The sequence below is a fragment of the Bufo gargarizans genome, chromosome 1, assembly GCF_014858855.1.
Source record: "Bufo gargarizans isolate SCDJY-AF-19 chromosome 1, ASM1485885v1, whole genome shotgun sequence".
Classification (NCBI taxonomy): domain Eukaryota; kingdom Metazoa; phylum Chordata; class Amphibia; order Anura; family Bufonidae; genus Bufo; species Bufo gargarizans.
The window spans coordinates 129440229-129454433 of NC_058080.1; the positions used below are offsets into that span (position 1 = coordinate 129440229).

Sequence of the window (14205 nt, forward strand, 5' to 3'; positions counted from 1 at the left end):
TTATAAATATATACTCCTCTGAGTGTCGGGGAGGGGGATCTGTGTATGGCACTGTTATGGGGAGGGGGATCTGTGGATGGCAATGTTTAGGGGGCATCTGTGGATGGCACTGTCATGGGGGGGATCTGTGGATGGCACTGTCATGGGGGGATCTGTGGATGGCACTGTTATGGGGAGCGGGATCTGTGGATGGCACTGTTATGGGGAGGGGGATCTGTGGATGACTCTGTTATAGGGAGGGGGATCTGTGGATGTCATTGTTTAGGGGGATCTGTGGATGGCACTGTTATAGGGAGGGGGATCTGTGGATGGCACTGTTTAGGGGGATCTGTGGATGGCACTGTTATGGGGATGGGGATCTATGGATGACACTGTTATAGAGAGGGGAATCTGTGGATGACACATATAGCAGAAGATGCTATATAGTGTAATCCATAGACCCCCCCCCCCATAGCAGTGTCATCCACTGATCCCCCTCCCCATAACAATGCCATCCACAGATCCCCCTCCCCATAACAGTGCCATCCACAGATCCCCCTCCCCATAACAGTGCCATCCACAGATCCTAGTCAGTTCCCTGGACTGGAGAAGGTCATCTTGAGGACAGGGAGGGCTGGACATTCAGGGGTAGTCTTATATGGCAAGTATAGCCCAAACCCTATATTTTTTATGGAAAAGTTGGGGGTCGTCTTATACGCCGGAAAGTACGGTAAATGCAACACACACACACAGGCCTCATGTAGTAATAGTAATGTAGACCCAAACTAGAGATCCCCACAGCCACCAATCAGATCACTGCTGTTATCTCCTACCCTGTACTGGACATATGAAAGCCGGCACCTGATTGGCTGCCAGGAATGTTTGCACTAGGAGCTGCTGCGCTCTATAGAGGCCCGGACCGTTCTGGGGCGGCTCAGAGATTTCTGTCAATGGAAATCTAGAAAACAAAGTGACGAACACAGAGGCACTGACATCATGTAATAATAAGGAGACCCAGAGATGAGAGGTTTCTGAGTCTGACAATGAGAACGGTCAGTAATGTCTTCTTTCTTCTCCATTCCTCAGGTGCAGACAGCTGTGGTAAGTACATTTTATACCAGATTCAGCTTCTTGTCATTATTATTCTCTATAAGATTGGAAGGTTATAACACAAGTGCATTTCCCCAGGATTAATGGTGCAAACCTACACCAACTGTAAGACCTGCTCCGAGGAGAAGGTTGTCTGCGCCGGGGGCCCTCCAAAAAATCAAGGTACAGTGTAAGATTTCTATCATAGGCCAGAAGAACTAGAATTACACTATATAATGCATGCCAATGGACCTTTCCCACCAGTGTGTGTAAACTATGTGTAAACTGTGGGTACTGTGCCTATTATACAGAGGTGAGCAGCACTACATAAGCACTTTACACAGCACTCGCTGACTATTATATGATGTCTCCTCTTTTCACAGACTACTTGGAGAGATGCAGCTGCCTGTGCACCTCCAACAGATGTTTTGGTAAAGTAGAAGTTTCTATTCTTACATCTACATTCATATAGTACATTAGTAAATATATAGGACCCCAAATCCTCACCGTACGATAAATATACCAGTCACTGGTATACACCAGACTTCCCAAAGCAGGAGGATATTTAAATAATATGATTCAGTCCATAAGCAGGCTAGAAGGGTGATTTGTGGCAGCCTGTACAGTATACTGTCCATGTGCAGGTGACAGAGGGGTGATAGATACCAGCACATGATTATCATATTTATTCTAATATTATAAGTGTCTTTAATGCTCGGCTCACATTTCATTTCTTTCTTCTTTTCTCAGATCTGAAAACTGGACGGTCCTGCTCTCCATGTAAAGATCACAAGTCTCACCTGGCAGAGACTGTAAACTGTGGAGGTGAGGAGATGGCAGAATATAACCAGTTACTATCAGTCTCCTCTATGATGCCCATATTTCCTATTAGGTCTTATAGAAGGAGACGTGTTATTGAGACAACCCCTAAATGTAGGACAGAATATCTACACAGTTACTTCTATAATATCTTCTTTCATTTTCCTGTTCTTCTAGAGATAAATATAAAAATCCCAGAATATGAAGAACTAATTCTGGACTGTACTTTTGAATGGTACGCGAGGCTGGAGGAGACCTATAACAACGTGTTCACCCTGGTAAGTACAATGTAGATTTCCAAGAAAATAAGGGTAAAATTGGGAGATTGTTCAGTTTAGGTTATACCTATCACGATGCACATGGTATTTGAGCTACAGGCAGTAAAACTTGTGTTTTATACATTTAAATTCCTGCTCATTCTGGACTTTGAAGTCCAGGAGGTGGTCCTATCAGTGATTGACAGCCTTCCCTGTGTATACACAGATAGCTGTCAATCACTGGACTTCAAAGCCCAAAATGAGCAAATTAAATGAATAAAACAAAAGGTTTACTGAATCTTTTCTCACAAAACTATATATCAATCTTCTCAGCTCATCCTGCTCTATAACATGCTGCCTGTAGCTCAGACATGTTCAATGTGATAGGTTCCCTTTAAGGCAGCGCTTCTCAAACTTATTCCTTTCATTACCCAAAACCACTTAGCAGAAAGTCCTTTCACCCAATATCATCACCCGGCTGCTCAATATGGTCTAAAATCAGACTTTCTGTCATGTCAGCAAATTATCATCAGTAATTTTATAGATTTTTGTCTTAATGATATGACTATGATAAATTACAAATATTATATTATAAATAGTTGTGATATCTGAGGCTCTAATAATTCTCCATATTTTTTCTATAGCATCGTGAACACAATCCCAAAATCACCCGGGAGCCCTATCTAGTGATCAAGGGCGTACAGATGGGGGACTCCGGACGGTACACGTGTACCACCATCCTGGACTTTGAGGTGCCAGTGAGTAAGATCACCTATAACGTGGCAGGTAAGGACATATCATTACTGGCACTATGCTGGGTGGTAATTCTTAGATACATGGGATTCATATCTACTTGTGGGTGATAATTAGTGAGAAAAGATCTAGTTCTGAAAATCTGAATTGTCACCTATAATGTGGGGTTATTTTACATTAGTATTTGTAAGGAAAAAATACTATAATGGAAAGATTTGAGCCATTTCTGTATTTTGGAGCCACTCTTGGTTTTGACAGTGCTTCTGGGCCTCCATGATGCAGACGATTCTGATATTCTGACATATATTCCATGTTATTTCATGTATAAGATACACTACAATGTCATTATCGTTCTCTTCATGGAATTAACTATTAGTGTAATTGTTTTCTTCATTTAGTTATCAGCGGATCGGAACAGGCGACAAAAACATACCATCCTCGCCCTACACTTCCTGATGTGCTTGACATCACAGCGCCTGAGCCGCCACTTCTAGAGGAGCTACGGAACAACAATGCTTCCCTCATAGCAATATCTGTGGCCGGCTCCGTCACCATCATGCTGATCGCTGGCATATGGTAGGTAGCATTTATAAGATACTCTGTGGAACAGGCGCATTATTTCAGATACATATTACACATTACACAGTGTAAACTTAGTCCAGGCCGTCACTAGATGCTCCAGATTTATCACAATACTGAACGCTTCATGATAAATTTGGCGCATATTACAAGGCCAGACATGTTATAATGTCAGTGGACTGATAAGCAGCTAATGTAAGAAAAAACATTGGAGGATCTGTGCACACATTTCACTCAGAGCTGACATGTAAGTAGCAAATATCAAATAACTGATAGATTTACTTTTTTCAGCATCTGCATGTTCTGGAGGAAAATGAAATCTAGAGAGCCTCTGGAAAAAGAGCCAGTGTGAAGGCGAACCGTCAAGCACCATCCTGTACTGCCGCCTGCCAGGAAAAAAAAAAAAAGAAAATTTTAACCCTTCCCCAAAAACAAAAAACTTTAAAAAAAAATTCCCTTCCCCATTTCTCCCTTCCCTCCTTCCATAAAAAATACAATAAAAAAATGTTTCCCAAAAAATAAAAAATTATCTTCCCTTCCCCTTTTCTTCCCTCCCCTTTTTCCCTTAAAAAAATAAAAATATACAAAAAAACTTGACTGCAGCATTTCATTTCCCATTCATCAGATAAGAACTACAAAGACTATGGCCTCTTTCCCGCGGGCGTGTGCGCCCCGTGGTCGTGCTGCAGCCCGCAAAATACGGGCCGCCATGCAGGAGCACAGTCCGTGGGGCAGCTGCAGCGGATCGTGGACTTATTCACTTGAATGGGTCCGCGATCCTGCCGTTCCGCAAAAAGATAGTACATGTTCTATCTTTTTTCGGAACGGAAGTACGGCACTCCATAGTGTTTTCGTAGGGTTCCGTTCCGTGCTTCCATTCCGCATCACCGGATTTGCGGACCCATTGAAGTGAATGGGTCCGCATCCGTGATGAGGAATTCCCACGGAAGGGCACCCGTGTATTGCGGATCCACAAATGTGGTCCGCAATACGGCATTGGGGCGCACACGCCCGTGGGAAAGAGACCTTTATCAAAGTTAGACCAGGAGGATGGAGTCTCTTCTTGTTATTCTTGACACCAGAGCCAGTTTCAAGATCTATAGTCATATAACTTATGGTTTGACTGAGCAGAAACATGTCTTTATTAGAAAACCTTCCTAAATCTAGATGACTAACTTCAAGCTCCTGGGCTCCAATGTAAAATACTTAACAGGGCCATGAACTATCATGTGTGGTGTACAGCACTGGTCTACTCATATGGGACATGTGGACCTTTTGGACTCTCAGATTAAAGGGCCTAGGGTGTGACCTTTGCTGGGGGAAAAAGATGGAGCACCCCACCTTCTGTCTAACCATTCAGATTGGCTGACATAACTGTATGAACCATGCTCCGCTCCTGGGCCCATTACCCTCCCATCCAAGTTTTTGGCAGGAGCATTTAGGACTCTTTAACACAAGCAGATGCCATGCGAGTAATCCGCTGCTTGAAAGAGTGCCAAGCCCCGCTCCGGACAGCAGAGACACGGAGTATTAACATGATTGATAATACTCTGTGCCTCGGTTCTTCATAAATCCAGCGCCAGCGCCATTCACAAGATTCGCTGCGCCTGCGCACTTCATTCTCCATTATGGGCAGAGGCACAAGAGCATTTAATGCGCATGTGCCGACCCGTACATCTAGCCGGCTTTGTGCCTCTGCCCATAATGGGGAATAAAGTGCGCAGGCACAGCAAATCTTGTGAACGGCTCTGGCGCTGGATTTCTGAAGAACTTAGGGTGGGCCAGAGGGGTGAAAGGGGAGGGGTTTCATATGAAAAGCGACGAGAAACCTGGGCACCGGCTGCTTGAACGCCACCCCTGGGCACCTTCAGAACCGAATTAACATATTGAATAAAAGTGTTTTTTAGCAAAAATAAGCTACGGACAGCTATACGGTAAGTAGCATTCCAATATGGGGACTATAATGCAGGTCATGGTGTTAGTGTTCTATAATGGTCAGTTTAGGTGAAAGACTCCGTTTAACATCTGGCAGGCAAACTCTTTCAGCTCTGCTACATCTGTACTCTCTCATCTCTTCTACCTTGGCTGGGTTAAGTAGGAACCTTTTCCTCTTCTGCTGGAACTTAGCTGTCTGTAGTCTGTCTTTTACTTTATCTTGAGCTGTATCTTTATCTTTAATCCTACAAACTTCTTCCTGGCTTCAAGCTCACTTAGCTTGGCTGTAGGAAATGCAAGCCCAGGAGGAGACATGCAGCCACATAGATCTCACAGGCAGGGCCTGCGGGCCGACACACAGCCTTCCCTTTACAGGGGCTGCTCTCAACTGACTACTAACTCCTCCCTCTCTAGAGAGGGCTGGAATGACAGAAGGCTCCATCCCAGAGAAACCAGCTCTGCACAGATTGCCGCCACCTGCTGGTGAACAAGGCACATTACATGTTAACAGTAGTTTATAAGGAAATAGATATACACAATGCAGGATATGGAAATGAATATACAAGATGACACAGGATACACCATTAAAGATAGTGAGGATCCAAAAGAGGTGGTAATGCCACTCTGGGGTATTACACATGGACAATTCCTATATGTAATGTCTTTCCATGTCCGTTCTGTTTTATTTTTTGCGGACCATATACAGAACCATCGATTTCAATGGGCCCACAAAAAAAATGGAAGGTACTCCGTGTGCATTTCGTTTCCGTATGTCCGTATTTCCGTTCCGCAAAAAAATAGAACATATCATATTATTGTCCACATTTTGGACACGGATAGTACTGTTCTATTAGGGGCCAGCTGTTCTGTTCTGCAAAATACGGAATGCACATGGATGTCATCCATATTTTTAGCGGATACGTTTTTTGCAGACCGCAAAATACATACGGTCGTGTGCATGAGCCCTTATACTGTACATTTTACCAAAGTGTCACACATTTTTGGTCAACTCTCTGGGCCTCTCCGTAGTATCTGGGATGGGTTAAATTACAAGTATCATATCCATTTTCTTAAAATAAGATATTGAGACAATATGCAATAAACACACAGTCTTATATATGAGACACAACCGATAACTTTCTGTTCAGGGTGTCTGTGAAGGTTCTCATTTATCCAGGTCATGGTATATCTGTAAAGAATAAATCAAGGCAACTGGACTTACTGTAGATTACTTGAAAACATTTCACTCGTTCTTCCAACGAGCTTTCTCAATTCTGAGTGACTGTACAAGAATTCTCTGGGAATAAATATGTAACATCTGGTAATTATACCCAGCATGGGGTCAGAGGTCATTATACCCAGCATGGGGTCAAAGGTGTTGATTCCATTATCCTAATTGGAGTCAGTAGGTGATAAAAACTTCCCAGAAAAAGGTGTCAAGACAGCATTGTATGTGGCAGACAATGTTCAGGGAATATCTGGAGAGGCAGGGCTTCCTGCTTGAGACTGTGCTCAGTAGTGAGGCAGCAGCCACAGGCCCTCACTGACCGCTGCCCCACCAATCAGCTTTCACTTTGTCTAGCAGTTCAGTGGAAGGGAGAAGCACTGCCCGTTTTTGCTTCTGCCGTGCAGCCCATGCCCATCTTCCTTCCCAAAAAAAACACTGGTGGGAAATAGGTATGAAAAAAATTATATTTTTTTTACTGTCAAATTGCGGATCTGCAGCACACCCGGCCGGCACCCCCTATAGAAATGCCTATTCTTGTCCGCAGCTGCGGACAAGAATAGGGCATGTTCTATCCTTTGCGGTGCTGCGGACTGGAAGATCGGGGCCGTGCTCCGCAAATGCGGATGCGGACAGCACACTGTGTGCTGTCCGCATCCATTCCGTCCCCATAGAGAATGAATGGGTCCGCACCCGTTCCGCAAAATTGCGGAGCGGATGCGGACCCATTTGCGGAAGTGTGAATGGACCCTTACACACAAAATCTCTGTCTGATCTCTTACAAACCCATTTTGTTTATCAAAAAATATAATTCCATATTATACATTAGCTCAAAAGCTTGTTAGCTAGTAAACGTATAATCTGTGCTTTTGTCTCCCATAAAACATGACCATCCCCCACCCACCAGCACTGATGTAGATATTTTTCCATTGTACAGCTTGTGTATAAACCTTACACTATGTATCTGTATAGATGCATATACAGCTCAGCTACATGTGTCTGTTTATCTCTTCAACCAGCACTGTGGCTGAACAGTCTTATATACAGCTCTGCTACATCTGTTTCTCTCTTCCATCATCATTGATGCTGACCCACCAAATATACAGCTCTGCTACATCTGTCTATTCCCTTCCCAATTAGAACTGTGTCTGAACAGCAGCGTATTCAGCTCTGCTACATTAGTTTCTCTCTTCCACCAGCATTGATGCTGACCCGCCACATATGCAGCTCTGCCTCCATCAGCCCAAGTGCCTCCATCAGCCCCATTGTGCCTCCATCACCCCTAATGTGCCTCCATATGCCCCCATTGTGCCTCCATCAGCCCCCATTGTGCCTCCATCAGCCCCCAAGTGCCTCCATCAGCCCCAATATGCCCCCATTGTGCCTCCATATGCCCCCATTGTGCCTCCATATGCCCCCATTGTGCCTCCATATGCCCCCATTGTGCCTCCATATGCCCCCATTGTGCCTCCATCTGCCCCACTGTGCCTCCATCAGCCCCCATTGTGCCTCCATCTGCCCCATTGTGCCTCCATCTGCCCCATTGTGCCTCCATCAGCCCCATTGTGCCTCTTTCAGCCCCCATTGTGCCTCCATCAGCCCCATTGTGCCTCCATCAGCCCCATTGTGCCTCCATCTGCCTCCATTGTGCCTCCATCTGCTCCCACTGTGCCTCCATATGCCCCCACTGTGCCTTCATCAGCCCAAGTGCCTCCATCTGCCCCCATTGTGCCTTCTTCTGCCTCCATTGTGCCTCCATCAGCCCCATTGTGCCTCCGTCAGCCCCCATTGTGCCTCCATCAGCCTTATTGTGCCTCCATCAGCCCCATTGTGCCTCCATCAGCCCCACTGTGCCTCCATCTGCCCCATTGTGCCTCCATCTGCCCCCATTGTGCCTCCATCTGCTCCCACTGTGCCTCCATCAGCCCAAGTGCCTCCATCTGCCCCTATTGTGCCTTCATCAGCCCCCATTGTGCCTCCATCAGCCCCCATTGTGCCTCCATCTGCCCCCACTGTGCCTCCATCTGCCCCATTGTGCCTCCATCTGCCCCCATTGTGCCTCCATCAGCCCAAGTGCCTCCATCTGCCACCATTGTGCCTCCATCTGCCCCCATTGTGCCTCCATCAGCCCCCATTGTGCCTCCATTAGCTCCCCAAGTGCCTCCATACACTTACTTGCACTGTGGCCTCCCGACGCTCCTTCTTCTTGTAACTCACCGGTTTGTGCGGCGCATTGCTTATGCTTCTAGCAATGCGCCGCACAGACCAGTTACGAGTTACAAGAAGGAGCGTGGACGGCCACAGCGCAGGTAAGTATATTGCTGCAGAGCAAATGACCATGGCAGCCAGGACTTCAGTAGCGTTCTGGCTGCCATGGTAACCGACCGGAGTTCCAGCATTACACTGCTGGGACTCCGATGGGAACTGCTGCTGCCACCAATGATGGGGGGGAGGGGGGCGAGGGCGCACTATGGCAGCCAGGACTTCAGTAGCGTCCTGGCTGCCATGGTAACCGATAGAAGCCCCAGCATTACACTGCTGGGACTCCGATCGGAACTGCCACTGCCACCAATGATGGGGGGGGAGGGGGAGGGCACACTGCCCACCAATGATTTTTAATAATGGGAAGGGCGGGGGGAGGGCGCACTGCCGACCAATTATTTCGCCACATAAATTTAAATTTTTTAAAAATCCGCGGCTATACTGAAATTGAAGGGGGGGGGGAGGCCGGCACAGCTGCGCTGCTGAACGCTGAATGCCCGGACAGCTCCCCTCCTCCTCTGATAGGAAACCATTCTCCCCCCATACGGCCTTCTCTTTCTGTTCTCCGCCCGGTGACATGCTCGCTTACAGTGTGAGTGGGAGGCCGTCCACTAGATAACTACTGCGCAAGCGCGGCCCATGGATGCAGCAGGCGAGCAGTGGCCATATCCATGGGCAGTGCAGATAAACAATGGATTTCAATAATGCGATTTTACAGAGAATAGTTGGGTTTTTTAAATGCTTTATATTTGGAAAAACATTCACAGGGGGGCATATAAATTAATGAAATATCATCAAGAAGATGGGAATACCCCTTCAAGTTAGAGATTGAACATAATGGTAGGCAGGCATGAGCAGTGGCATGGTGGGGTCAGGGGGCAGCAGCAGCCATACAGTACAGAACTTGATGGTAGGCAGGCACACAGCAGCAGTGGCATGGTGGCAGCAGCAGCTTTAAGGTACAGATTGAATATGATGGTAGGCAGGCAGGTGGCCAGCGGCATGATGGGGCCAGTAGCAGCCAAAGAGCTATTACTTGTCCTCAGCCGAAGGAGTATGAAAATCCTCACAGATCCATCCTCATGATATCTCATTCATTTTGACAAAACTATGTGCTGAAGAAAGGCTAGAGATACTTTTGTATTTTTTCTGTTACAAAAATGCTCCAGTGAGATATTCTCTTTACTTAATTATCATGGTTCCCTCTGGTGTTTAATCTGTTTAGTAATTGTACACATCCACTTGCTGAGGTGGTTGCACATGCTCAGCTCCATCCGTCACCTGCCACCAGCGCAAGGATATACACAAATCTCATACAGCCAGGCTTGGACTGGTCCACCGGGGAGCCGGGGAAATCCTCGGTGGGCCCCAAAACCAGCAAGTGAACTTCCTTCCTTGTCACACGCCAACAAGTTGGCAGATGGTTGGCAGATGAGGGGGATATCGGTTCAGGGACAGCACTGCTGCAGCTGGACACTTCCTCTGCCAGTCAGGGGAATGTCAGCTCCAGTAAACAGGGGACCAGGAGAGCAGAGCAGGGCAGACAGGTGCTGGTAGTGGGAGACTCAATTATTAGGGGTACAGAAAGGGCAATCTATCACAAAGACCATGATCGTCGATCCTGGCGCTCGTGTTCGACACATCACGGATTGGGTTGACAGATTACTGGGAGGGGCTGGAGAAGATCCAGCGGTCATGGTCCATATTGGAACCAATGACAAAGTTAGAGGAAGGTGGAGAGTCCTTAAAAATTATTTTAGGGATTTAGGTCAAAAGCTTAGTGCAAGTACCTAAAAAGTGTTTTCCGAATTACTGCCTGTACCACGAGCCACACAAGAAAGGCAGCGGGAGATTAGGGAAGTTAACAAGTGGCTCAAGAACTGGTGTAGGAAGGAGGGGTTCGGGTTCCTGGAGAACTGGGTCGACTTCTCTGTCAGCTACAGGCTCTATGGTAGGGATGGGCTGCACCTCAATGGGGAAGGGGCAGCTGTGTTGGGGGGGAAAGATTTTTGGGATTAAGTTAATTTTTATGGCAAGGAAGGACTATGCAGTTCATCTGATCACTCTTCATAACATTCTGGAGTATATGCAAATTGCTATTATAAAAATTTAAGCAGCATCTTTTCCAATTTCCAATATTTATGTAATTCTCAAAACTTTTGGCCACGACTGTACAGCTTTCAGTTTCCCAGTCTATATCTGGGTAGTTGACATCCCCCATAATAACCATCTCATTATGATTTGCCGCCTCGTCTATCTCGTTTAGTAGTAGATATTCCGTGGACTCTGGTATATTAGGTGGTTTATAATAAACTCCTATTAGTAATTTATTATTGTTTTTGCCTCCATGTATTTCTGCCCACAGTGACTTCACATGTTCATGTCCCTCACTTATGTCTTCTCGGACTGTGGGCTTTAGACAGGACTTTACATAAAGGCAGACCCCTCCACTTTTAAGGATCCTTTCTAAACAAACTGTAACCTTGTACATTAACTGCCCAGTCATAGCTATCATCCAGCCATGTCTCAGTTATTCCCACTATGTCATAGTTCTCCTCACACATCACTAATTCCAGCTCCCCAGTTTTATTAGTCAGGCTTCTGGCATTAGTATACATACAATTGAGAGGTTTATGTATATTTTTTACCCTACACCTTTACTTCTGAACTCTTCTAGTCCCTCCTTCCATTCCTCCCCCAGTCCCACTACCTTGCCCCCGGTCTTTATCCGCCATATTGTCTTTAATTACCTGAAGAACCATAATCCTGATGTACTGCTATTGCAGGAGACACATAAGCAGAGGCAGAAACTTTTGGAGCTGAAGAAACCCTGGGTGGGAGCGGCATATCACGCTGTGTATAATACCAGGGCAAGAGGTGTGTCAATTCTGGTGGCGAAGTCCCTTCCATTCCGGTCTTTCTCGGTCCAGACTTATATGCTGGGGCGTTTTGTAATTCTCCATGCTGCAATTAGAGGCATCGAATACCTCATAGTGGGGGTTTATGTCCCCCCCCCCCCCCTTCCAGAGGGAGATATTGGACGAAATTATGAAACAAGTGGCGACGATGCCCGCCGCGCCACTGATTGTGTTCGGAGATTACAATGCAGTCCTTGACCGGGTCGTGGATCGGCTTCGCCCCAGTGGAACCCATAGAGATGCGTTGAGTTCCTGAGCGGAGGTGTTTGCTCTAACGGAGGGTTGGAGGTACCTACATCCTGGGGAACGTAAGTATTCCTGCTACTCTGCCTGCTATGCTGCACTTTCCCGAATTGACTTAGTGTTTCTTAGTAAAGACTTGCTACCCTGTCTTGCGGCGGCAGAATATTTACTGAGAGGCATCTCTGACCATGCTCCCTTAATGGTAACCCTAAGGCAGCCACTTGCTCCTGCGGAAAGAATATGGAGACTTAATAGCAAATGGCTAGAGGTTTTACCAGTGGCCTGGGCTGCACAACAAGGCATAAAGGAATACTGGGGAAATAATGAGGGTTCAGCCAACCCGTTAGACGTATGGGAGGCTTTTAAAGTGGTATTGCGTGGCACCTTGGTCCAAGCTATAGCCTCACATAGGAAAGAGTTAGGCGCCACTAGTTACGTTGGAAAAGGAAGTTGTGGAGAAAGAATATAATTATACACAGGATCCTAGCAAAGAGAACCGTAGAGTATGGGATGAAGCGCAGAGGAACCTTAGTTTACACTTGACAGAATATACTCAAAAGAGGCTTCTGTTTCAAAGACGCCTGGTGTTTTCAGACGGCGATAAAAACGGGAGTGCCCTGGCGTTTCTTGCTAGAACAGAAGCGCCACAGACAGTAGTTCCTCACATTAGTTGTGGGAATGGCTCAAAGGTATTTTGCCCTGGGGATATATGTGAACAATTTGCTCAATTCTATACTGATTTGTATCGTTCTAAAACTAGTTTGTCCCCGGAAGAGATGCGACCCTACCTTCAGTCTATCCCTCTGACACCTTTGGCCAGGGCACATAAGACGTATTTAGAGGGGCCTATAGATGAAGGGGAGATCAAGGCCGCGATTGAGAGTATGTCGACGGGGAAATCACCTGGTCTGGACGGCTTCCCGGTAGAGTGGTACAGGTTGGATATTGATCTTCACTGTGCACGTTTGCTTCAGCTTTTTTACTATGCTTATGAATCCGATGGGTTGCTGCCATCCTTTGGAGAGGCCACCATCGTAGTGATTCACAAGGCTGGGAAGCCTCCGGACCAATGTGCGTCGTATAGGCCGATATCCCTTCTGAATACGGACGCTAAAATCTTAGCCAAAATTCTAGCTAGGCGTCTGAGTGTGGTAGTCTTATCCATTATTGACCCGGACCAATCGGGCTTGTTATTTACAAATTTGCAGGTCAGACATGACAACGCTGGCTTGAGGGTCCTGGCATCTCTCGATAATGAGAAGGCCTTCGACTCTGTAGAGTGGCATTTCATTTGGGAAACGATGTACTGTCTTCATTTTCCTCAATCTTTTGTCAAGTGAGTCCAATTGTTATATCAGGCACCTACGGCACGTATCAGAGTGAATGGATCTCTTTCCCGTTCCTTCAGGCTGCATAGGGGCACCAGACAGGGGTGTCCTCTCTCACCGCTATTATTTGCCCTTATAATGGAACCCCTTACCCAGCTGATCAATAACAGCTCTCTGATAGAGGGGTGGACGATAGCAGGGGTGCAGGAGAAAGTGTCACTGTACGCAGATGACTTGTTAGTGTACTTGGCTCATGCTGGCCCATCCTTAGAAGCTCTGTTAGATATTGTAAATGGATATGGTAGGTACTCGGGACTCTGGGTAAACTGGGTCAAATCCAATCTATGTAGGATAGATGTAGAAGAGGACATACATATTTCCCCGGTGTCACCCCTGAGGGTGGTGGACAGTTTCCTTTATTTGGGGATTCGTATCCATAGGGACCCGAGGCAGTTTTGCCAGTTGAACTTGAGACCTACAATGGAGTATGTCACGCGCAAGTTAGAAGCTTGGGAAAACCTCCCTTTAACCCTTGTGGGCAGAATCAATATCATCAAGATGGTATTGTTACCCAAACTATTGTATGTGTACAGAGCGGCCCCTGTAAAGATCCCTAAGTCACATTTCGACTCCTTAGACAGAAGTATGTCTCTTTTCCTATGGCATCATCAGATCCCAAGGTTGGCCAGGAAAACACTGAAGGCTTTGTATATGCAGTAAGCCGGATTGGTGACTAATGCACACTGGCGCAAAATTAATAGTTTTTAGTTTGTGACGCCAATTGCAATGTGCACAGGTTATCAGGGCCGGCCTTAGGT

The 14205-nt window shown here is 46.4% G+C and overlaps 1 protein-coding gene across 1 annotated transcript; it reads left to right on the forward strand.

The window, feature by feature from the left end:
- Positions 1-1016: 1016 nt before the first annotated feature.
- Positions 1017-3881, forward strand: LOC122925103 (izumo sperm-egg fusion protein 1-like). The gene is made up of 8 exons (XM_044276624.1): positions 1017-1080; positions 1168-1251; positions 1452-1499; positions 1819-1893; positions 2065-2165; positions 2789-2930; positions 3296-3473; positions 3768-3881. Exons 1-8 carry the CDS (start codon positions 1023-1025, stop codon positions 3826-3828), a joined length of 747 nt encoding a protein of 248 aa, XP_044132559.1. The 5' UTR covers positions 1017-1022; the 3' UTR covers positions 3829-3881.
- Positions 3882-14205: the final 10324 nt, after the last annotated feature.

Coding starts and splice junctions, on each gene's coding strand:
- LOC122925103 (XM_044276624.1), top strand. CDS start 1,023: ATGAGAACGGTCAGTAATGTCTTCTTTCTTCTCCATTCCTCAGGTGCA. Junction 1,500..1,818: donor CACCTCCAACAGATGTTTTG/GTAAAGTAGAAG, acceptor TTCTTTTCTCAG/ATCTGAAAACTGGACGGTCC. Junction 2,166..2,788: donor ATAACAACGTGTTCACCCTG/GTAAGTACAATG, acceptor TTTTTTCTATAG/CATCGTGAACACAATCCCAA.